The 23,976-nt window shown below is 37.5% G+C and overlaps 1 protein-coding gene and 1 long non-coding RNA gene across 6 annotated transcripts; one reads left to right on the plus strand and one right to left on the minus strand.

The window, feature by feature from the left end:
• The first annotated feature begins 575 nt into the window (after nt 1-575).
• On the plus strand, nt 576-19,004 carry LOC127432819 (remodeling and spacing factor 1-like). Of its 5 annotated transcripts, none has more exons than XM_051684251.1 (16): nt 576-761; nt 2,715-2,751; nt 4,661-4,752; nt 5,597-5,689; nt 6,295-6,500; nt 6,653-6,801; nt 6,941-9,294; nt 9,794-10,060; nt 10,142-10,246; nt 10,342-10,421; nt 10,760-10,814; nt 12,002-12,269; nt 13,210-13,420; nt 13,541-13,770; nt 15,256-15,435; nt 15,996-19,004. In XM_051684251.1, exons 1-16 carry the CDS (start codon nt 690-692, stop codon nt 16,523-16,525), a joined length of 4,929 nt encoding a protein of 1,642 aa, XP_051540211.1. In that variant the 5' UTR covers nt 576-689; the 3' UTR covers nt 16,526-19,004. The 5 variants fall into 5 exon arrangements, with proteins under 5 accessions (XP_051540211.1, XP_051540212.1, XP_051540209.1 ...); XM_051684252.1 differs by lacking the exon at nt 2,715-2,751 and having other exon boundaries at nt 12,002-12,114; nt 12,202-12,269; XM_051684253.1 differs by having other exon boundaries at nt 621-761; nt 2,530-2,751.
• Nucleotides 2,771-7,044, minus strand: LOC127432821 (uncharacterized). The gene is made up of 3 exons (XR_007895798.1): nt 6,915-7,044; nt 6,615-6,744; nt 2,771-4,720 (listed from the first exon to the last, which is right to left on the minus strand). It is a non-coding gene; the product is annotated as an uncharacterized LOC127432821 (long non-coding RNA).
• Nucleotides 19,005-23,976: the final 4,972 nt, after the last annotated feature.

Genomic DNA, 23,976 nt, shown 5'->3' on the forward strand with positions numbered 1-23,976 from the left:
CTTTCTCACTTTCTCTTTTCTTTCTTCCTTCCTTTCTGTCTGTTAGATGATGGCTTTTAAAGGTTTGATTCGTTTATTCTTTCTCTCTGTACATGCCTCTGCTGCTGCTGATTTGTAATAGTTGTATTCTAATAACATCAGTTCAATCTATTTTTTTCTTTAATTTTTTTTTCTTGCTAGCCTTCTCACTTTATCTCTTTCTTTTATTCTCTCAGGCCTTAAAATGTGCATTTATGATCTCTCTCTCTCTGTGTGTGTGTGTGTGTGTGTGTCTGTCTGTCTCTGCTGCTGCTGGTTTGTTTACATCAGTTCTGTTCTAAGGCAAGAACCAATGTTATGACTTCATTTAGAGTAGAAATAAAGCATGGTCATATTTTTCTTGTGTCCCTGGAACATAATTGGGTCAGTTCTATCTGTTGGGGGTTTCTTTCTTTCTAAGAAATTTTCTCTTAGTCTGTCTGTCTGTTTATTTGTCTGTCTGCTGCTGCTGGTTTGTTTACATCAGCTGTGCGTCTCTGCCGCAAGGGCTGTTGGTCCATGTGTCTGCCATAGTCGCAGCGGTGCATTGTGGGGAGGTTGTGGTCCTCCAGCGGCTCGGTTCGGAATGATGTCTGCCTCGGAGGCAGCGGGCGGCTCTTCTCTGGGCTTTTGCTCGAGCTTTGCCGTAATCTGCTCGTTTCTGGAGCGCTATGGAGTTCTGCTGGACCTGCCGGAGGTGTCGTTCCCGATGCTGGAGCGCAGTCTGCAGGAGAGCAGCGCGGGTGAGCCTCTCCTCCATTGTTGCTCTCCAGGCGCTTCACATGCATTTTACTCGCAGCATTCACGGGCCCCTCGGTGCTCCAGCGGCGAGTGTTTGCGTTTATGTCGCAGTTTGTTTCTCTAATGCGCCGTTTCTGCCGGTGATTTCGGCGTTTTGCGGGACTGAGCGTTTTATTCCGATTTATCTGCTCATCACAGCGCAAACATACAGGTTGTCGCGTTACCTACCTTTATATGTGAAGTTTTGCATGAGGAAAATCACTTGTGTCAGCAGTTAACCACGCGTGTGGCGAGAGGAATTAATTATGAATGTTTATTTTGAGTTAAATCATAATTTGGCATGAATTAGTGCGATGTGAGCAGTGCGCATGCGCAGAACGTGTAAACTTCCTGCTCGCGCTGCTGCTGGGAGGGAGAATTGACAATATGAGATTTTGTTTGTAAAACTTTAGGGGAAGTAAACAATAGTACGTTATTATTATTATTATTTTTTATCTGAAGTGGTTTTACACTATATTCTGCACTATAAGTTAGGCATTTATAAGTTTATATGAAGCATGTAAATCTGGAACAGTTAGATAAATATGTTAGTTCTTGCTTACCCTCACATCAATTTACCATGGTAACCAAAGTTTCCGGTTTTACAATAAAGCCATAAGTTAATATGGAATCTCGTTCAAACTGTGTAAGAAACTTCCAGAATCTTATTATAATACATAATTTAGTTTTTTGCTCACTTTCTAGTGGTGGCTAATATTAAAGGGAAAATTCATCCAAAAATGAAAATTGTCATCATTTACATCCCTATATGTTGTTCCAAACCCGGATGGCTTTCTTCCGTTAAACACAAAAGGGGATGTTAGGCAGAAGTTAGTCACCGACACAGTCACCATTTACTTTCATGTTACAGAAAAGCAGATGCAATGAAAGTGAGTGTTGACTGATGCTTTTTTTGCCTAATACTTTCTCTTATGATCCACGGAAGTTATACAGGTTTGGAACAAGATGAGGGTGAGAAAATTATAACAGATTTTTATTTTTTTGGGTGAACTATCCATGTGGTACTATGGTAAAAACTTTGGTTACTATGTATGTACATTTGTAAAGGTAGACAGACAAATTCTGACATGCATAGTAATATTTATATATTAGATGTTGGCCGATAGTGGATTTTGCAGATACCAACTAAGGTGGTGGAAAAGGACGATAACTGATTAACCAGCTGATAGTTTTTAAAATCGATTAATAGAATGTTAAAAACATTCTTAGCCTTTTCTTACTATGACGGACACAGAGACTACAAGAGTCCAGAATGAGTAAAATCCCAGATGCAGTTTATTGTGCAATGTAAATCCCGTTAATAACCAGAAGAAAATGAAGATTTGGTGCAGAATGCGAGACTTTTAACTATAAAACAAGCCCAAAATTCTCTGGGGACTCTTATTTGAAAAGACTTGCCTCTGTTACAGTGCTCTGTACGGTATTTACCAAATTAAGCTTTTTAGAAGGATTTTGTATTTCACCAGATGAGCTTTTTTATTGTTATTCATATGAAGTTGGAGAGACAATGTATGTGCTGAGGGGGCACGTTTCAATATAATCACATTTTTCATGCATGCCCTCACTATAATTTAGAACGCTTGATTATCTGATCATAAAAACAAAACATGCATTGAAGTGAAGATAAAAATCTGTATAAATATTGTCAGTGCTGAAAGATTTAAAGTCAGCGAATGCAGGTGTCAGTGATTGTTTTTATTTCACCTCTAGAGGCCTCTGTTATTCTGTAGAACCAAGCTGTTTTAACTGTAAAATCCACCAGCACCAGCCACAGAGGAACATGGAGGGATACAAAAAACAACTATTGCATAAATTTCTTGCTGAAAACTGATAGTTCCAAAAAGCAACAATCAGCACCGATTAATCGGTAAAACTGATATATCGTCTACCTTTAGAATACATACTTCATTGAGGCACAAAGAGAACTGCCAGGTACAGTAACAACATTAACATTACAGCAACATTATATATGCAATATAATGACCATACACACTGTGCAGTTATATTCAGTGCAAACGTAATGTGCATATTTAAAAAAAATTACACAACAGAAAAATTACATTAATTCAGAATCATTATTGTTTTATCAGTTTCAGTTTCCCTAATCCTTAATGCTACAGTTGAAGTCAGAAGTTTACATACACCTTATCCAAATATATTTAACCTCAGTTTTTCACAATTCCTGACATTTAATCGTAGAAAACATTCCCTGTCTTAAGTCAGTTAAGAACACTACTTTAATTTTAAGAATGTGAAATGTCAGAATAATAGTAGAGAAAATGATTTATTTCAGCTTCTATTTCTTTCATCACATTCCCAGTGGGTCAGAAGTTTACATACACTTTGTTAGTATTTGGTAGCATTGCCTTTAAATTGTTTAACTTGGGTCAAACGTTTTGGGTAGCCATCCACAAGCTTCTCACAATAAGTTGCTGGAATTTTAGCCCATTCCTCCAGATAGAACTGGTGTAACTGAGTCAGGTTTGTAGGCCTCCTTGCTCGCACATGCTTTTTCAGTTCTGCCCACAAAATTTCTATCGGATTGAGGTCAGGGCTTTGTGATGGCCACTCCAATACCTTGACTTTGTTGTCCTCAAGCCATTTTGCCACAACTTTGGAGGTATGCTTGGGGGTCATTGTCCATTTGGAAGACCCAATTGCGACCAAGCTTTAACTTCCTGCCTGATGTCTTGAGATGTTGCTTCAATATATCCACATAATTTTCCTTCCTCATGATGCCATCTATTTTGTGAAGTGCACCAGTCCCTCCTGCAGCAAAGCACCCCACAACATGATGCTGCCACCCCCATGCTTTACAGTTGGGATGGTGATCTTTGGCTTGCAAGCTTCACCCTTTTTCCTCCAAACATAATGATGGTCATTATGGCCAAACAGTTCAATTTTTGTTTCATCAGATCAGAGGATATTTCTCCAAAATGTAAGATCTTTGTCCCCATGTGCACTTGCAAACTAGTCTGGCTTTTTTATTGTGGTTTTGGAGCAGTGGCTTCTTCTTGCTGAGCAGCCTTTCAGGTTATGTTGATATAGGAATGGTTTTACTGTGTATATAGATACTTGTCAACCTGTTTCCTCCAGCATTTTCACAAGGTCCTTTGCTGTTGTTCTGGGATTGATTTGCACTTTTTGCACCAAACTACATTCATCTCTAGGAGACAGAATGTGTCTCATTCCTGAGCGGTATGATGGCTGCGTGGTCCCATGGTGTTTATACTTGCGTACTATTGTTTGTACAGATGAATGTGGTACCTTCAGGCATTTGGAAATTGCTCCCAAAGATGAACCAGGTTTTTTGAGACTTTTGACCTACTTGTGTAGGTCTTGGCTGATTTCTTTGATTTTCCCATGATGTCAAGCAAAGAGGCACTGAGTTTGAAGGTAGGCCTTAAAATATATCCATAGGTGCACCTCCAATTGACTCCAGTTATCCTATCAGAAGCTAATTGGCTAAATGTCCAAAGGCTTGACATCATTTTCTGGAACTTTTCCAAGCTGCTTTAAGGCACAGTTAACTTGGTGTATGTAAACTTCTGACCCACTGGAATTGTGATAGTCAATTAAAAGTGAAACAATCTGTCTGTAAACAATTGTTGGAAAATTAATTGTCATGCACAAAGCAGATGTCCTAAATGGCTTGCCAAAACTATAGTTTGCTAATATGAAATCTGTGGAGTGGTTAAAAAATTAGTTTTAATGACTTCAACCTAAGTGTATGTAAACTTCTGACTTCAACTGTATGTGTACACGAATGTGTCAGAGGCTTGTTTGAATGTTAATTGTTCTTCTATGCTCGCATTAATTTCTAAATACATGGTGTCCCCAGTTCCTAAACTCCTTGTGGACCTTCACGTGAAGTTACTGAGGAAAATTGGCAAGTCTGTGTCTGCGGATAGATGGGAGAAGAATCTCATTAAGGTGAGACATTCACATTAACCAAACTGTCAACATCAAACATACATATTAGAAGTGTTATGAGCGTCCTGAGCGAAAGCGTTTTGTTTATCTTTAACAATCAATAGCTATGTTTCCATCCAAGTTGCTAATTATGTTTACTTGGAAAAACCATACAATAGCACAAACAATGTGGGAATAAAGCGGCGTTTCCATCCCATGTGTTCAAAAGAACAAAAGTGTCACTTCCGGAGAAATCGTAGACTCTTTTATTAATAAAATACTCACAGTTTAGAACACGCAGACAAAACACTGTAAAAAACTTTATCTCATGTCTGGGAGCAACAGTGCGTCACACAGGTCTGGGAGCGCTATGTGTGTGCGTTCCTCCATCCTTATGACTTTACCATGCGGATCTATATGATATTTTTCAAAAGTATCAATAAACATGCTCTTCGGCACAATTTAAGTTTCTATTCGATTTATTTGCTCTGCAAACTTTTTGCAGGCTTTGAAATTTTAGGACACCGTTATTCCAGGATGACCAGAGCAACATTTCAGATGCGATGTTTGGTCCGCTGGCTAGTCCAGATATGAACAAGTTTTTTAGTCACATGAAATTCAGTTGGAAACTCGAGCGAGCGATATGTTTTTTTAATGCACATTTTGGAAATTTTATTTGCATATAAGTGTTTCCTTCTAGCAGTTTTTATGCAATATCCCAAATTGTGCATTAAAATACGTGGATGGAAACCCAGCTAATATCAAATAGAAATGTGAGTATTATTTGATATTTAGATTTGAATGCAAATGAACTATGAGCTCATCAAAGAGCCATTAACAGTGAATTTATTACTCTGTGCTGTAGATCTGTCAGGAGTTTAACACCACGTGGGCATGGGAACTGGAAAAGAAGGGTTATCGGGAGATGACAGTGGAGTGCAAGTCGGGCATTTTGAAGGTAAAACGGGAAGAAACCTAGTTATCTTCCCTACAGGAAAATGAGTTGATGTTTCACCACCGGATTACATTGCATTGGGATGTCAAATCCATGCTTAAACATTTCAGCAAATGTTGCAAGCTGTGTGTTTACAGCAGAATTTCTGCATTTGTAAAGTTAATTTCAAGTAATTTTAGTTTTTAGTCAGTTGACTAATAACGTGTTTATTTATTCTTTTGTTTTTTTTTTTGTTTTGTTTTTATATCACAATCAAGATTTGAGTTTAAAATTTAAATGACCATATAAGGGAGTGCATATTTTATGTCCGCTCACCAAAGGTCAGCATTTCTTATTTTTTTCACAATTTTTAAACAACATTTTGCCTTTACTTGTTCCTTTGAAATGGTCCTGTGGTGACAAATGAAATGTCAAAAGTACAAATATTCTCTTAAATAATAAGGTCTCAAAAGGTGCATGAATTAGCAAAATGCTGTTAAAAAGTCTTAGATGGAGCATAGCATGTCACAGCGTAGGGCCGAGATGTCAACTTTTCAAAAGTATTTCGTGTTCACTACCTTTTTATATTTTTATCAACATGCTACGAATTGTTTTTATTTTTTCAACAGTACTTGTGTGAATGCCAGTTTGATGACAATGTCAAGTTTAAAAATGCTGTCAATGAAGAGGACCCAGATAAAATGCGTCTCCAGCCCATTGGCAGAGATAAAGACGGCCTTATGTACTGGTTCCAACTAGACCAAGACCACAACGTGAGGGTCTATGTGGAAGAACAAGATGATATTGATGGGTCGTCCTGGAAGTGTGTAGTAAGGTAAGCCTTCTACTATTAATTTCCAGTAAAATTAAATTTACTTATTCACAACACGCTACAAACTGGAGTTTTTCTCCATGCATTAAACAAACCAGCAATAGCATATTGACTCACATAATTTTCTTGAAAACAAACTTTATTGTCCAATGCAGAAATAGAGACGACCTGGCTCAGATCCTTGGGCTGTTGAAGACTCAAATCGATCCAGCACTCCTGGTGAAGAAGGATCAGGAAGAGGTCTCATCTAGTAACAGTCCAAGCCCAGACGATAAGGAGAACAAGAAAAAAGATGGAGCTGAAGGTATTGCAGATAGAAATGCAAAAGAATTTAAACAATAATTTTATAAATGAGTTTTATCATTTCCAAGTCCAAGATTCGGTTAGGTCTCAGTGTTATAATGATTTTCATTTTACCTTAAGTTTGTGTTTTTTTCTTCAAGAAGAAATCAAAGATGAGATGTCATCTGATTCGTCCATATCTGAAAATAAGGATGCCACAGATGCTTTGCCAACAAAAAAGGACACCAAGGTGGAGGAAGAGCAGCAAAAACATTCAGAGACACCAAATGGCACTGCCGTTGTTACTAGATCAATCAAAGAAGAGCCACAGGATGAGGAGGAGAAATGCAAAGACTCATCAACACCCTCACAGAATGCAGAACAGATGGACGAGGTTAAGAGAAAAACTGCAGAAGAGACTCAGAGATCCTTGAAAAATGACCACCAAGCTAAAATACCACTGAAAAAGCGAGAGATGAAACTAAGTGAAAACTTTGACAGCAGTAGTGTGAGTGGCACCGTCCTAGTACGAAATAAACCTGTTGCTCCAGTGAAAGAATTACAGACATGTTATGATGACAGCACATTAAGTGGTGATAAGATCAACGGCCACGTTCCCCACCCTAAACAAATAGAGAGTGAAACGCATAAAGGGTCTAAAAGTTTGCGAAAAGAAACAACAGAAAATGATTCGGAAAATCTTGAGTCTTGTGTGTCCAAGGAATCCAAAGAGGGAAAAAATCAGGGCGAGGCAGAACAAACTGAGGAGAAGATTAACCCGAATGACAACAGATCATCTGCTGAAGAACAGATGGAAGTAGACAAGCCTGGGGAATCCCATGAAAAGAACAAGGAAAAATCAGAAGCTCAACTTCACAAAACCACCCATGTAGAACAAGAGTACTCAACAATCATCAAGCAGTCAGAAAAGAAACCTGGTCCTGAAGTTGAAGCTAAAGATAAAAAATCTCAAAATTGTGAAAGTATGGATGTTACAGAAAGCAACACAACAACGCCACCTGAACGGCAAAAGAAAGATCTCTCAAAGGAAAAGTCAAAGAAAGATCTCCCAAACAAAGAGTCAGAGATAGATGTCCCTCAAGGTGAGTCAAAGACAGAATCCCTACAAGAAGCATCAAAGAAAGAGTCAAATAAATATCTCCCAAGCAAAGAGTCAAATAAAGATCTCGCAGAAGAAAGTAAAAAATATCCCAAAGACACTAATAAAGATCATGAAAAACAAGATCCACCACAACCGGTGACAACTGCTTCCAAAGAGACAGAAAAATCTCCCACTGCGATGGAGATGGAACTGATCCAGCCCTCTAAAATGGAGGAGTCCTCTACCCATGAAACAATCAAACCACATTCAGACACTGAAAAGTCTCAGAACGCATTAAGTCCAGAAGAAACTAAACTTCATCACAGCTCTGCAGACAAAACCACAGAAAAAAAGCTTGATCATACAGAACCTAAAACTTCTGCCATTGTTTCGAAAGCTAAAATACAGAGAGACAAACTCTCAACCAGTGAAGCTGCTGCCTCTAAACCTTCTGAAGATGAAGCTTCTGTGCATGAACACAAGCGGTCCACCTCCCCTAAATTGCCGCCTGGGGAGCTTGAAAATTCTTTGGTTTCTAATTCAACCAGTAGGGTAAATACACCAAAAACAACAGAGAAACCAGCTTGTGAAGAAACTTCTGATACATCTGAAACTACTAAAGATGAGGTTGAGAAAATGGACACCAGCAAAAGAGCAAATAGCTCTAAAAAATCGAAAGCAATATCTGTTACTAAAGAATCAGTCAATGAAGGTAAAGCTACAGATCAACCCAGTGAATCCAACAGATTTAAGAAACCAGACAAGGATCCAGATTCAGAGGAAGGGGACAAGGATAAGCCAATGGAAGTTGATTCAGAGACCACTAAAGCTGATGAACTTCAGTCAGTCATTGAGGAAGGATGTAAGAATAAAAGAGAAGATAAAAAGGAATCAGATGTTTCTCGAGATCACGACACAGTCTCAAACAAAAAATGTAAGATGGGCACAACTTCTGAGGAAAGCAAGGCTTCCACGAAAAAGTCAAAGACAGGTCATGTTCATAAAGTGAGTGACGCTATTGAGACCAGAAGTCTAGGAGGGCTTTCTAACAAATCTCAGGAGGGTAAGGATGAGGATAAGCCAGAAGAGGAACAAGGAGGAAAGAAAAATATGGAAGGCTTACGTCTTAAAATCAAGATCCCAACTCACAGGCGGAAAGCAGATCTCTTGAGAGAGGAGGCCAAGGGAGACTCGGAGTCAGAGATGACTGAAGGGAGATGCTTGAGAAGATCTCCCAGAATCTTCAGACCCACAGCTAAAGTGGTGGAGATTCAGGACAGGAGGGCAGAGCGGAAGCAGGCGACCCCGGTGTTAGAGAAGGAAAAGGAGGAAAATGAGGAGGAAAAAGAGGAAGAGGAGCCTGTACAGAAGAAACCGAGGAAAACAGACCCAGATGGTCAAACAAAACAAAGGGTGTGTACCTTTATTTTTATTATTTTATTAAAAGGTGTTCGACAAGGCTGATTGATTGACCAATATTTGGCATGTTGAGGTTATCTACGTCTTGTCATTTACAAAATCTACCAATAGCATTGCATGAGGTATGTATATATATATTTTTTTTTTTTGCGTGATTTTTTTTTTTTCCCCGAAATATTTGAGAATGTTATGTAAAATGTCCATTTATTTACTGTAAATCAATTTTATCTCTTAATAAGTATATGTATATTTATATTTATGTATGTATAATGTGTGCTAACTTTTGACTGGTAGTATGTAAATAGGCATTATATTGGCCATTGTGTTTATCATATACATTGGAAAATTGACTACTGGAAAATCACATATTGAATAATTTAATTTAGTTACCCATTCAGTTACTTGTTTATTTGTTGCATTGTAATTGATTGTTGTAACCTAAAAAAAAAATTGAAACTAGAAGCCATTCATAAAGTTATGTAACATACAACAGGGTGGGAGACGTCGAAGACGGACACAGTGGTCTCGTATGAGACGTAAAAAGAAAGGTTCTGATGATGATTATGATGAGGAGAGCGAGGAAGAGGAGACTGAGGAAGATGACAGTGATGAAGACTACAAGGTGGAGAAGACCAAAAAGAGAAGGAGAAACCGAAACCGAGAGCGTAACAGCTCTGATACATCTACCTCCTCATCAGATGATGATGTTCCTAATGATGACCCCTGCAAACACTGTGGCCTTCCCAATCATCCAGAACTGGTATACCTGTGTTCCATAAAATAGTTTCACCATCTCAGTGTTTGTAGTGCTGTCTCTGATCTCTCATTTCTGTCCTCTTAGATACTCCTGTGTGATTCCTGTGATAGCGGATACCACACTGCCTGTCTGCGGCCTCCGCTCATGATCATTCCAGATGGGGAATGGTTTTGCCCCCCCTGCCAGCATGTGAGTGAATGCATATGTCACGATTTCCAGATAGAAATTGCACTGTTGGGATTCTGTATTTATTTAGGTAGTGATGCTGCTTATTTCTCTTACAGAAGCAGCTTTGCGACAGGCTCGAAGAACAGTTGCTAACCCTGGATGCCGCCCTGAAAAAGAAAGAACGAGCAGAACGAAGGTGATTAAAGAGGAAATGATGGTAGAGATGTTTGTACTAACACAATGAATCAAACTTTAATTTGTTGTAAGCAGTTGACGAAAACTTTCAGAATGGCTTCACTTACCCACTTAGTGTATTATCAATGTGCAGTGTCTTCACTGTAATAATGCGTTCACTGCAGCTCAGCTGTTCAGTTTAAGTGAATTTCAAGTTTAGCAGAGAACACAAAAGCCTACATTTGTAGATGAGAGATTATTTTTACACTGTGGCCAAAATGGCCTCAGAAGGAAATTTGGCCAGTACAAGAGAGTGAATACCGGCTTTTAATGAGACATGTAATTTTATTTTCCTAACAGGAAAGAGCGACTGGTGTATGTTGGCATCAGTGTGGAGAACATCATTACATCTACTGTAAGTGCCTACAATGCTAAATATTAATGTTAGGATTGGTTAAATTAAACAGATTCCTAAAGTTAATGAGATTATGCTTTTAGATCCCAAAACTGGATCTAAATATACACCAGATCAGGGAGCATGAAAGGCCTCCTGCGCTGCTAGCATCTGCTGTCATGAAGCTAAACTATTATTTTAAGATATAATAACGGACTTGATGAACCTAAGTGATCAACCTTATGAAAAGTGTACTCTGTCTTTAAAGGGATAGTTCACCCAAAAATGAAAATTCTCTCTTCATTTACTCACCCTCATACCATCCCAAATGTTTATGACTTTAATTCTTCTACAGAACACAAATTATGATTTTAGAAGAATATCTCAGTTCTGTAGGTCAAAAATGTTATGCCCCAAGAAGCACATAAAGGCATCATAAAAGTAATCCATACGACTCCAGTGTTTTAATCCATATATTCAGAAGTGATATGATAGGTGTGGGTGAGAAACAAATAAATATTTAAGTCCTTTTGTGCTAGAAATTCTTCTCCCTGGCCAGTAGGGGGCGATATGCATGAAGAATGTGAATCACCAAAAACACAAGAAGAAAGTGAAAGTTAAAGTGGAGATTGACTGGGCAGGGAGGAGCATTTATAGTAAAAAAAAAAAAAAAAAAAGGACTTAAAAATTGATCTGTTTCTCACCCTCACCTATCATATCACTTCTGAAGACATTAATTTAACTACTGGAGTCTTATGGATTACTTTTATGCTAACTTATGTGATTTTTGGAGCTTCAAAATTTTGGCACCTATTCACGTGCATTGTATGGATAAAAGAGCTGAAATATTCTTCTAAAAGTCTTCATTTGAGTTCAACAAATGAAGAAAGTCATACACATCTGCGATGGCATAATGGTGATTAAATGAGGAGAGAATGTTTGGGTGAACTATTTCTTTAAGTGTGTTAGGTTACCATTTAAATGTACTCTATGTTTAGATGCTCCCTTATCCAAAGAGCACCAGAATTATTTTACACCCAAGTAGCACTCCTTGCATGCTGTGTTTGACTGTACTGTATGTTTATTTGCTGTAATGACTGTGTGACCACATTGGAAGAACCAATATTTTACGTTATTTTATTTTCTGTCATAGGTGATTAATGATTATCTTACACCTCTGTAAGCTAAAAGTTTGTGTATTTATGAAGGTTGAAGTGGGCGAAGAGAAGGAAGAGGAGGTGGTTAAGGAAAAAAAGGAGGTGAAGAAGAGCAAAAGTTGGGGACGGAGATCAACAAGGGCAAAGAAATACATAAGCTACAGGTGCATCATCTGCTGGCTGTATTTACAGAATTTTTTTAAATTCTTTGACATCTTGATTATTATGTATATGTATTATGCTTTTCTCAGATTTGATGAGTTTGATGAAGCAATCGAAGAGGCAATTGAAGAAGACATCAAAGAGGCCGAAGGAGGAGGTAGAGGAACATTTATAATTGTGCTAGTGCAATTTATGTTGATGTTTGAGCCTGAACATGGTGTTTAGAGTAGAGGTCGACAAATAGTGGATTTTGCCGATACCTAAGGTAGATTGAAAGGCTGATAACCAGTGGCATATAGTTTTTAAAATCGATTTATAAAATTTTTTTCTTATTCTTTCCTTACTGGCAGGCACAGAAATAGAGGCTACAAGTGTCCAGATGCAGTTTATTCTGCAACTAATATCACAATAATTACCAGAAGAAAATGAAGATTTGGTGCATATTTGGCAGACTTTTAACTATAAACAAGCCGGAAACACACTGGGGACTCTTATTTTGAAATGACTGAGACTTGGCCCCGTTACTATGCTCTATATTACAATGCTCTATATTAAGCATTAACCAAATTAAGCTTTTTATAGCCTAAATATTCACCAGATGAAAGGTTTTGTATATTTCACCAGCTTTTTCCAGCCTATACATTTGCCAGATGAAGGGTTTTGTATATTTCACCTGCTGAAGTTTAATGAGTAAAAAGGTTTCTTATTATTCACAAGATACGAAGTTGGAGACACAATGCATGTGATGACAGGGCATGTTTCTATATAGTCACATTTTTCTTTGAATGCCCTCGCTTCAATAAAGAACACTTGACTATCTAATCAAAATAACGAAATATGCATTGAAGTTAGGATAAAAAATATGGATGAATATTGTCAATGATGAAAGATTTAGATACAGCAAATCCCCAAGAGGTGTCAGTGATTGTTTTTTTTTCACTTGAGAGGCTGCTTTTATACTGTAGAATCCTCAAGCACCGGCCTCAGTGGAACACGGAGGGAAAAAAATACAATCTGCATAGATTTTTGCCGATAACCGATCAACTATCGGTCTACCTCTAGTTTAGACAATGATCAAATGTGACGTCTTTAAACAGGAGCAGGACGGGGGAAGGACATGGCAAATATCACTGGCCACAGAGGGAAGGACATGTCCACCATCCTACAAGAGGACGGGAAGGAGAACGGCCGGCCGCGGCGACCCAACACAGGTCAGAAACGGAAAAAGCGCCGGCGTCTCAACGATCTGGACAGCGACAGCATGGCGGATGAGGAGGAGAGCGAGGACGAGTTCCACCTCAGCAACAGGTAACGTTAAACAGTTACGATAACCAATGTTTACTTCCTGCTAGAAAATCTCACAGTTCTCCAGTTAGTGGACTGATAAGCACTGTATGTGACACTCGCCCTGCTCTGATTGGTCACCAGTTCGGAGGAGGAGGAGTTTGTAGCGTCTGATAATGATGGAGAAAGCGAAGCAGAAGTTCCGTCCCAAGAGGACAGCGACTTTGGGAGTAATGGTGACGACCCTCGAACAAAACCTAGACGGACGGCAAACCGCAGTCGAAGTAGAAGACAACCGCCCCGTAGGAGACGTAAACCCAGAGGATACTCTGATGATGAGGAGCTGGAAACTGATGAAGAGGAGGAGGAGATAGGTGAGGCTTTCATGTTTATTGGTTTTATGCCAATTTCCATTATGCCCATTACTTTTTTCTTTTAAAGCAATAAAGGCACAGCTCATAACACATTCAACCTTCTTACCAAAGTTGTTGTAAGAAAAATTATCAAGCAAATGTTTATACTTAAGCTGTCAAAATTAACGCGTTAATGGATACGATTAATTTAAAACGTTTAAGGCATTAATTTTTCTTAATCGAGACAACTCAATTACCAATTTGATATTAGATTCTGACATTTCATTCTGCTCCGTATAAGTTCTGTAAACTGTTGGAATAGGGCGGAAACTTTGCGATGCTTCTGGGCATCTGGGGTCATTTACACTGGCGCACACAACTGTGTTTTGGATGGGACCTATAAAAAACTGCATTCACAAGACTTGCTGGAGTAAAGCATCACTGTTTCCCCGCCCCCGTGTTGCGCTTCCGTGTTACCGTATTACCGAACAGTTTGGATAAAGTATAATTTGTGTACAGTGCCAGCATTAAAAGCAAAACAAGACATTCTCTGCAAGCGGTTTTCATGTGGAGTTCAAAACGGCACAAATCACAATTGCTGTAGCAAAGTGGAGAGCCAGGATCAAAATTGTGGAGGATGAGAGTTTAAGAGATTGAATGCCCATTGCAACTTAGACTCTGGGGACTAGTTCTTTCATTTAGTCAACCTCCCACTTAGACTTTGGAAAATGTTTAATTAAACAGTATTGTTACATATTGTTTTCTTTTCTAAGAAGGAATTAGATGCATTTTGACAGGAAAAGAAGTGTATATATAGAGTCAAATTTAAACACTTTCGAAATCTGCGATTAATTGCAATGAACTATGTAAACACGTGCGACTAAATATTTTCATCAACTGACAGCACTAATTTATATCTTAAATATAAAATAAAATATATAATATTTAATGTAATTAATTTAGAAATTATTAATGTAATTCCATTCAGTATTTGTATAACAATTTAATTTAATATTTTCTTAAATTAGATATTAAAGAGCTAAATATTTAATTAAGGTATAATATTTCAACAAATATTTAATTTATGAAAAGTATACTGGTAATTTTCTCAATAACTACAAGCACTATTTGATTCCAAACTAGCCAGCCCCTACTGAGTATAAGCTTAATTTGAGGTTAATCTGCAACTTAATTGTATAAATTGTGCCTAATTTACATTGGTATGCGATGTATATTGCAAGAAATTAACTAAATCACACAAATCAGGGTTTTAAACTGTACTAAGACATGTCCCAAATTTTGGTAACAGGGTTGAAAATATTCCTCATATTATATCCTGAGGTGGAGGAACTACATTTTCTGAAGGTTTAGCACTCTGTCAGTCACCCTTTGTTGAAAAAGAACAAAATGAATGTTCATCTCTCTGCTGAAGTGATATACTGTCTGTTAACTGATAGAATCCCCCTGTTGTGTTTGTGTATACTGATGGTGTCTGTTTGTGCACAGTGACGGAAGGTTCTAGTGAATTCAGTGACAGTGATCTGGACGTCCGCTGTCGACGGTCGCATAGGAGCCGTAAGCAGCAGGTGAATTACTGCGAAAGCTCTGATTCCGATGGCTCGCAGGCCGATACCAACAAAGACAGAAAGAAGCAGCGTAGATGCCTTTCCAGCTCTGACAGTGAAGGTCAGTTTTGTGTACTCCTTTACATCTAATGAACTTAATCATTGTTTATATGCATATTCACAAAATAGGGCTGAATTGTTATAACCCTGATGTTATATATAATAGTAATATCACCATAATCGTATATAATACTGCTGTATCACTTAACTTGAAATCAGTCCTCTGACACAATATAAACCAAACCTAGTTTGATAGAAGAATTTTAAATAATTATACAGTTAAGATGATTAACAGTGGACTTGGATTTTTCAATGGTGAAAATTGATATCTACTGACCAGGCTGGCTATTATGATAATGATATATACATAATACAGTTTAATGTCAGCAAATGAGCAAAATATTTTGTTTATTGTTAATTAACTGACACAGTGGGGATACAATCAGGTAAGTGTACACATTTATCGACTATGGCGATTAACCTTAAAATGACAAAATATGAGCCTATTAATCGTTCACTAGTCACTAGATATTATACTGTTTGCATGTGGGTTTCACTTTCAGTGGTTCAAACAGATTTGATGTTTGCTGTCATAATGACTTTTTTGTCTTGGTCCTTCAGTTAATTTCCAGTCTGCTGATTCTGATGAAGAAGAGAGGAAGCCCAAGAAGACAAGGGCGGACTCATCAGAGGAAGAATCCAGGAAGCAGCGCAGACGTCTGTCTCTTAAACGCCGGAGAGAATCTGAGGACGATGACGACGATGATGATTCGGATGAATCTGAGGAAGAGAACCGGCCTGTCCGCAAGCGTGTGAACCGCATCGATTCTGATGACGACAGCGAGGATGAGGAGGAGGTGAAGAAGAGCCCAGCGGAGAAAGAGCCAGAGGAGCCCATCACCAAAGGGCCCAGTCCCCTGGACTACAACTTGGTGGAGCTTCCTCCCACTAATGGACAGAGCCCAATGAAGAGTTTGGAAGGTCTCATTCCACGCCCTGGGGTGGGGGCGGGGCCTAAAAATGCCAACGCCCCGTCAGCCGTACCCATGGCGCCAAATGGCATAGAGATAGCCCCGCAGGACGAAGACGAAGATGACCTTTTGGGTGTTACAGACCTTGTAGATTATGTCTGCAACAGTGAACAGTTGTAAGACTTGGTATTTTTTTTTTATCCATACAACCTTTTTCTTTTCTTTTTTTTCAAACTTCCTCCTCTCCTTCCTGCACTGTCAGCATCATCCATGTATGATCTTGACCTCTTCTGGATCATGACAAACACACGGTCCCCATTAGTCATGTCTGCAGACGAAACCAGGGACAGAATGCTGCGGTCTTGCTCGGATCCTGGCCTCAGTGGCACGTTAATAATAGCTGTAAATATTTTACTGAGCAAAAATATCAAGGGAAGGAAAAATTCCTTCTAAGATACTCCCTGATATATTCCTTAAAAGTACCTTTTCTTTGTGTTTGATGAGAGTGATCTCTCTCAAACAAACCAACCCTCTCTGGAAACAACCTCCAAAACCTCTGTACACACTAATCTCATAGCCATGCTCATTTACAGATCACGAGTCTAATCTAGAGACATTGAGTTTTTCTCACTTGATGAGTTTGTGTGAGATTTGATCTTCTCCACTGCTGTCAATTGCACATTTCAGAGAGAACAGAAAATGGGTGGAGTCAATGGGAAATGGGTGGAGCTAGTATAGAGTGAAAGTGGGTGGGGCTTGTATGTAGGGAGTGTAGACAAACCACATTTCAGTGAAGTTCCACACTAGATATTTGCACTAAAGTGCAAATATCTTTAACGTTATGTTCCACTCTGAGGCCATTTTTAAACTCATCTTTTATAATCTAATTGGAGTGAAAGTTGAATTTCTAAGTGTCATTTGGTGGAGAAAAGTTTTTATTAAGTGATGTCATGATAAGCTTTGTTTTGTTATACGATATTTATTACTGAAATTGTCATTTGTAACTGAATTTATTGCTTGGTTAGACAGCTGCTTCCTTCATTAGAGCAAAAGTAACAGATTTCTGAAATTCCTAACAAATTTCTAAGAAATGTCTAGTAGTGAAAATTTGTCTTGTGCACAGCTCATTTTCTGATGTCGAGTCTGATTTATGTAATTCTTTTTTAATTTGTAACATTTTAAATCTGTTTTGATTACATTCAAACACTATTCACTCTGGCAGCTTGTTAATGCATCAAAGGCCAAATCTTCCACTGAAAGACTTTATTTTCTGAGGACTCTTACCCACACCGATGTGCAGTTTGTTTCTACAAGAGATGCTTTGGATCAAGACGTTTAGTGCTGTTCATCTCATTTTTTTAGTGCAAATATTTCATCAAAGGGATTCTTCTTTTGCCGTCAGTCCTGCTTATGTCTGTTCTACTGCACAATTTCTGTATTTAAATATATTAATATAACCATTGTAATGTTTTGCTTTTTTTATTACATGCTAATTATGTGTTGACATGATCTTTTTTTTTTCTTTTTTTTTTTTTTAATCAATTATGAAGCAATACATTTTTCTTAGAAGACACACAAGAGATTTGTCTTGTGGTTCACAATGAATCCTATATTTTTAAAGACAGAAATTCATGTTTTTGGTGACATTAAAATTATTTGAACTCTTCTGAGTGCAGCGTGATGTCGAGAGAGCACCAGACTGGCGAGAGAGAGATAGAGACCCCTCTGCTACAGGCACGCTGAAATCATAGAACACATTTGAGAAACATGGTATAATCTTGCATTATCCTTGTGTGTATATCTGTAGTTTTTGCTGTAACATATTAGAAGCGTTTTAAAATCATTTAAACTATATATAGCAGTCCTTTTACGATTGCAGCTGTTTATAATTTGTATTTTGTAGGTATATTTTATACCCTTCCAAAGTGGGTTATGGTTTGTCAATCTGTCATTTTCATTAATGCATTTGCTTTTGTTGCTTTAAAGGGTTTTCAGTCTCTCAGTCCCATTTTCTACTAATTGCTAAAACATTTCCCGGCATGATCTGTTCTCAAAGGGAAAAGCATTTGATCCAAACCCCAACAAACAGTGTACAAATTTTGGATGCCAGCATTGATGATAAAAGCTATGTAAAAATGTCTTGTAAAATAATGTTTATGCTTGGCATGCACATATCTTCTAGTCCTTTTTTTATCTTGTAGAATTAGGACATAAGGTTTGGAGAATATATCCCTAATTTCTCACAAATTCACAAAAAACTGCTCAGATGAGAACTTAGAACCCTTTACAAAGCTCAAGAGCACCATTAGGTACTAGACTGCAGAGCATTTCTATTGACAGTATTGGGCCAATATTAAATTCTTGTGATATTTTAAAAACAAAGGTACAGGCAACATCAAGAGTCACTTTATATTTGTATTTGTCATCACATTCTGCTTTATTTGATGAGGGATGCCAGCACCAGTGTTTTGATATATTTGGCTGATGTAGTTTGACAGCAGATGGACAGATGCCGTCTGGTTTTAGCTTTTAGAAATGTCCTTTGTGTTTGTCTGTTCCTCTTTTTGATGTTTTTTTTTTTTTTTTAACTGTATTGTAATTTCTTTCATATTATTTACAATCTTGTACATTTGTCATAATAAAAATGAAATGAAACCTGTGTAATGACCGTGAAATTATTTTATAAGCACACTTATCCACTTTTCACTGTTTGTAGATGCCCTCAAAAAAGACCTCTTTGGCTGAACTTGATTCAGTCATGAACAGTGATTGGTTCCACATGTTTAAAATGAGTTTTAAAATTAAAACTATCATGTAATCTCATCTTAAATACTTAGAGTGAAACCCAGCTAAATTAGACATGTTAAATTAACTTTAGACACATTTTATAACGCTTTTCTCTCACTATCGAGTGCCTTGCAAAGCATTCTGGAAATTAGATATCACCTGCCCAGTTTCAGTTAAACAAACAAAAAATATTCATGTTGTCCCAACACAAATAGATTAAGTAAAGCTTGAAAGCAATGAAACAACTCCATTAAATTAAGTTCACATGGTTATATGAGTTTTTGAGTAATATGAACAAGGGAGGATTCAGTAAATCTGACGATGTCGAAAGTACTTTTTAAGTGTGGTTGGGTTTTGAACTCCTGAGGTGAATTTGGTGCTGCAGCTCATATGGTGACCATATGGTGGCAGTCGCGTCCAATTTGTGACGATGGAAGGAGTTCAGCAACCACAACAGAAAAGCTGATTTCGGCTTTCAGATAGTTTTGAAAACAACCAACATTGAACCTGGTAAAACATTTTGCTGTTGTAGATTTTGTACTTTCCTTCTTTATGAATATACTAGAATCTTTAGAATATCAGTTTTATTAGTTGCCCTCATCACTGTGTGCAATTTGTTTATTACAGATCTTGAACTGAGAGATTAATTCAGATGACATGAAAATAAAAGTATAGTTCATCCAAACTCACCCTCATGCCATCCCAGATGTGTATGTCTTTCTTTCTTCTGCTGAACACAAACAATTTTTTTAGAAGAATATCCCAGCTCTGTTGGTCCATACAGCATAAGTGAATGGTGATCAGACCTTTGTGGCTCTAAAAATCACATAAAGGAAACATAGAAGTAATCCATAAGACTCCAGTGATTAAAACCATATCTTCAGAAGCAATATAACAGGTGTGGGTAAGAAAGAGATCAAAATTTAAGTTTTTTTTACTCTAAATCTCTACTTTTACTTTCACTTTTACATCTGAAAGTCACATGTGGTGACTGTTTAGTTTCACTTTTACATCTGAAAGTGGAAATTTAGAGTAAAAAAAAAACAAAAACAAAGACTTAAATATTGGTCTGTTTCTCACCCACACCTATTATATTGCTTCTGAAGATATGGATTTAAACACTCATATGTACAGAGTCATATGGATTACCTTTATGTGATTTGTGGAGCTACAAAGGTCATTGTATGGACCTACAGAGCTGAGATATTCTTTTAAAAATCTGAATTTGTGTTCTGCTGAAGAAAGAAAGTCATACACATCTGGGATGGCATAAGGGTGAGTAAATGATAAGAGAATTTTCATTTATGGGTGAACTATCCCTTTAATAAAACCAATTACTTTCACTGTATGGAGAAAAAAAAGATGCAATTAAGTGAATAAGGCTTACATTCTGCCAAAAATCTCATTTTGTGTTTCACGGAAGAAAGTCAAAACTGGTTTGGAACAACATGAAGGTGAGTAAATATTCACAGAATGTTCATTTTTGGGTGAACTTTCCAGATTTGTTTCTGAAAATCCATTTCTCTTGAATCCAACCTGTTTCATGCTTTCCATGGAGACACTTGCCAAAAGCTTTATCTAACATCTAAAACAGAACAAGTAGGAAAAAGCTTGAACTACCTCTAAATGACTCATGAAATAAGTCATAATATCAGTCCTCTGGCATTGCTGAATTTATCAAAATTCAGCTTTTCTTACTTTATATGTTCCTTTTCATTTGGTAGGCTATACACAGTATTTTAGACAGTAGAAATCAATAAACTCCAAAACACAGAAATGTTTAAATGCTGGAATATTTGTATGGAAGCAATTGCAAATATTCTTTTTATTTCCTAAGTTTTCTAGGACCCTTAAATTAACTAATTTGCAACAAGGCAAATTTGTTAGGTTTCCTCCTCAGTCAGTTTTGGCCTAGGAGAGTATCTCACATTTAATTCTTTGTGAGTTTCAGGCATTCTCTTCAAAACTCTCAGCGGGAATTCCTGTTAGCTTGAGACGTTCCCCTAAACCGTCCTGTGTCCCTCCTTAACTTTAACCATCTGATCCCTGTGTTGTATCTAAGCAAGTGGCATCACCTTAGCAACACTGAAATTAGAATCAGGCACCACTTCTTATGTTATCACATTTCTTGCACCTTCCACTTAAAATCTTCGTTTGGATTGAACTAAGCATTTTTTGTGTGTGTTAACTATACATAACTTTTCATATCAGATCTGCTAAAGTGGAGACCAGCGGATTTAGTCGTTTGGATCTCATTACTGCAGAGTCTGGCCGATGTTGTCTGAACAGAATACTAATGCTGCTCCTCTCTGCATGTTAACAGTACTCACATTTTCAAACTTTTAAGTTTGTATAGAAGAATGAGAGTTAGCACGAGAGAATAGAGCGTGAGGGTGTTTGGAGGGAAACAGATATAATGCTGTGGGTGGGAGAGAACTCTCTGCATTTGGTCCCTTCAAAAAAGACTCACTTGTTTTTCATTGTGACCAATCCAATCACAATGGAGATTTATTTGTTTACAGAATACTTGAGATGTTATGAAATGCCAAATGAGATTAAAATTAACAAAACCTTTAAAATCTGAACCTTTTGTTATTATTTATTTTCACATAAATGATGTTGTTCCATCAGATTTCAATAAAAATAAATCTTTTTATATATACAGGCAGGGTTGGGAGGGTTACTTTTGAAATGTATTCCACTACAGATTACAGAATACATGCTGTAAAATGTAATTTGTAATGTATTCAGTTAGATTACTCAAGGTCAGTAACGTATTCTAAATACTTTGGATTACTTCTTCAGCACTGGTAGATTTTTTCACTTGTTTTGACTATAAAAACTCTGCCAGTACAGTAAGACAATATACAGGTGCATCTCAATAAATTAGAATATCGTGGAAAAGTTCATTTATTTCAGTAATTCAACTCAAATTGTGAAACTCGTGTATTAAATAAATTCAATGCACACAGACTGAAGTAGTTTAAGTCTTTGGTTCTTTAATTGTGATGATTTTGGCTCACATTTAACAAAAACCCACCAATTCACTATCTCAAAAAATTAGAATACATCATAAGACCAATAAAAAAAACATTTTTAGTGAATTGTTGGCCTTCTGGAAAGTATGTTCATTTACTGTATATGTACTCAATACTTGGTAGGGGCTCCTTTTGCTTTAATTACTGCCTCAATTCGGCATGGCATGGAGGTGATCAGTTTGTGGCACTGCTGAGGTGGTATGGAAGCCCAGGTTTCTTTGACAGTGGCCTTCAGCTCATCTGCATTTTTTGGTCTCTTGTTTCTCATTTTCCTCTTGACAATATCCCATAGATTCTCTATGGGGTTCAGGTCTGGTGAGTTTGCTGGCCAGTCAAGCACACCAACACCATGGTCATTTAACCAACTTTTGGTGCTTTTGGCAGTGTGGGCAGGTGCCAAATCCTGCTGGAAAATGAAATCAGCATCTTTAAAAAGCTGGTCAGCAGAAGGAAGCATGAAATGCTCCAAAATTTCTTGATAAACGGGTGCAGTGACTTTGGTTTTCAAAAAACACAATGGACCAACACCAGCAGATGACATTGCACCCCAAATCATCACAGACTGTGGAAACTTAACACTGGACTTCAAGCAACTTGGGCTATGAGCTTCTCCACCCTTCCTCCAGACTCTAGGACCTTGGTTTCCAAATGAAATACAAAACTCTCATCTGAAGAGAGGACTTTGGACCACTGGGCAACAGTCCAGTTCTTCTCCTTAGCCCAGGTAAGACGCCTCTGACGTTGTCTGTGGTTCAGGAGTGGCTTAACAAGAGGAATACGACAACTGTAGCCAAATTCCTTGACACGTCTGTGTGTGGTGGCTCTTGATGCCTTGACCCCAGCCTCAGTCCATTCCTTGAGAAGTTCACCCAAATTCTTGAATCGATTTTGCTTGACAATCCTCATAAGGCTGCGGTTCTCTCGGTTGGTTGTGCATCTTTTTCTTCCACACTTTTTCCTTCCACTCAACTTTCTGTTAACATGCTTGGATACAGCACTCTGTGAACAGCCAGCTTCTTTGGCAATGAATGTTTGTGGCTTACCCTCCTTGTGAAGGGTGTCAATGATTGTCTTCTGGACAACTGTCAGATCAGCAGGATTGTGTAGCCTAGTGAACCAAACTGAGAGACCATTTTGAAGGCTCAGGAAACCTTTGCAGGTGTTTTGAGTTGATTAGCTGATTGGTATATCACCATATTCTAATTTTTTGAGATAGTGAATTGGTGGGTTTTTGTTAAATGTGAGCCAAAATCATCACAATTAAAAGAACCAAAGACTTAAACTACTTCAGTCTGTGTGCATTGAATTTATTTAATACACGAGTTTTACAATTTGAGTTGAATTACTGAAATAAATGAACTTTTCCACAACATTCTAATTTATTGAGATGCACCTGTACACATGTTAAAAATACATTCTCTGAAAAACCTAAATATCTTATGCAGTGTTGTTTCTAAAACAAGATAAATCAAATTGATCTTGTTTTAAGGATTTTTAGATATTTTTACAGGAAAACAATAAAAAAAATATTATCAAGAATATGATTTTTGCCCTAATATCAAAGGTCTAACTAGGAAAAATAAATTATGATCCAACGTGAATTTTCTTGTTAAAAAAATATGATAGTGCCTGGTAACGTGCATGTAAAATTGCTAGAAATAGCATTTTAGCTTAGCGTAAAGCTGACAATTTACACAAGGTTTATTTCTATTTCTTCTGCTCCAAACTTACTTCAAACTTACTTCTCTGTCTGCTTGTATGAATGTAACACATCATAAGAAAGTGTTTCTAAATGAAAATTAAATG

This window comes from Myxocyprinus asiaticus, chromosome 42, assembly GCF_019703515.2.
Source record: "Myxocyprinus asiaticus isolate MX2 ecotype Aquarium Trade chromosome 42, UBuf_Myxa_2, whole genome shotgun sequence".
Lineage (NCBI taxonomy): Eukaryota > Metazoa > Chordata > Actinopteri > Cypriniformes > Catostomidae > Myxocyprinus > Myxocyprinus asiaticus.

Excerpts from the sequence above, each read along its gene's own strand:
- LOC127432819 (XM_051684249.1), top strand. The coding sequence starts at position 605 with ATGATGTCTGCCTCGGAGGCAGCGGGCGGCTCTTCTCTGGGCTTTTGC. Across the intron at positions 10,061-10,141 it reads TTCCCAATCATCCAGAACTG|ATACTCCTGTGTGATTCCTG; the intron begins GTATACCTGTGT and ends CTGTCCTCTTAG. Across the intron at positions 13,421-13,540 it reads GAGTTCCACCTCAGCAACAG|TTCGGAGGAGGAGGAGTTTG; the intron begins GTAACGTTAAAC and ends ATTGGTCACCAG.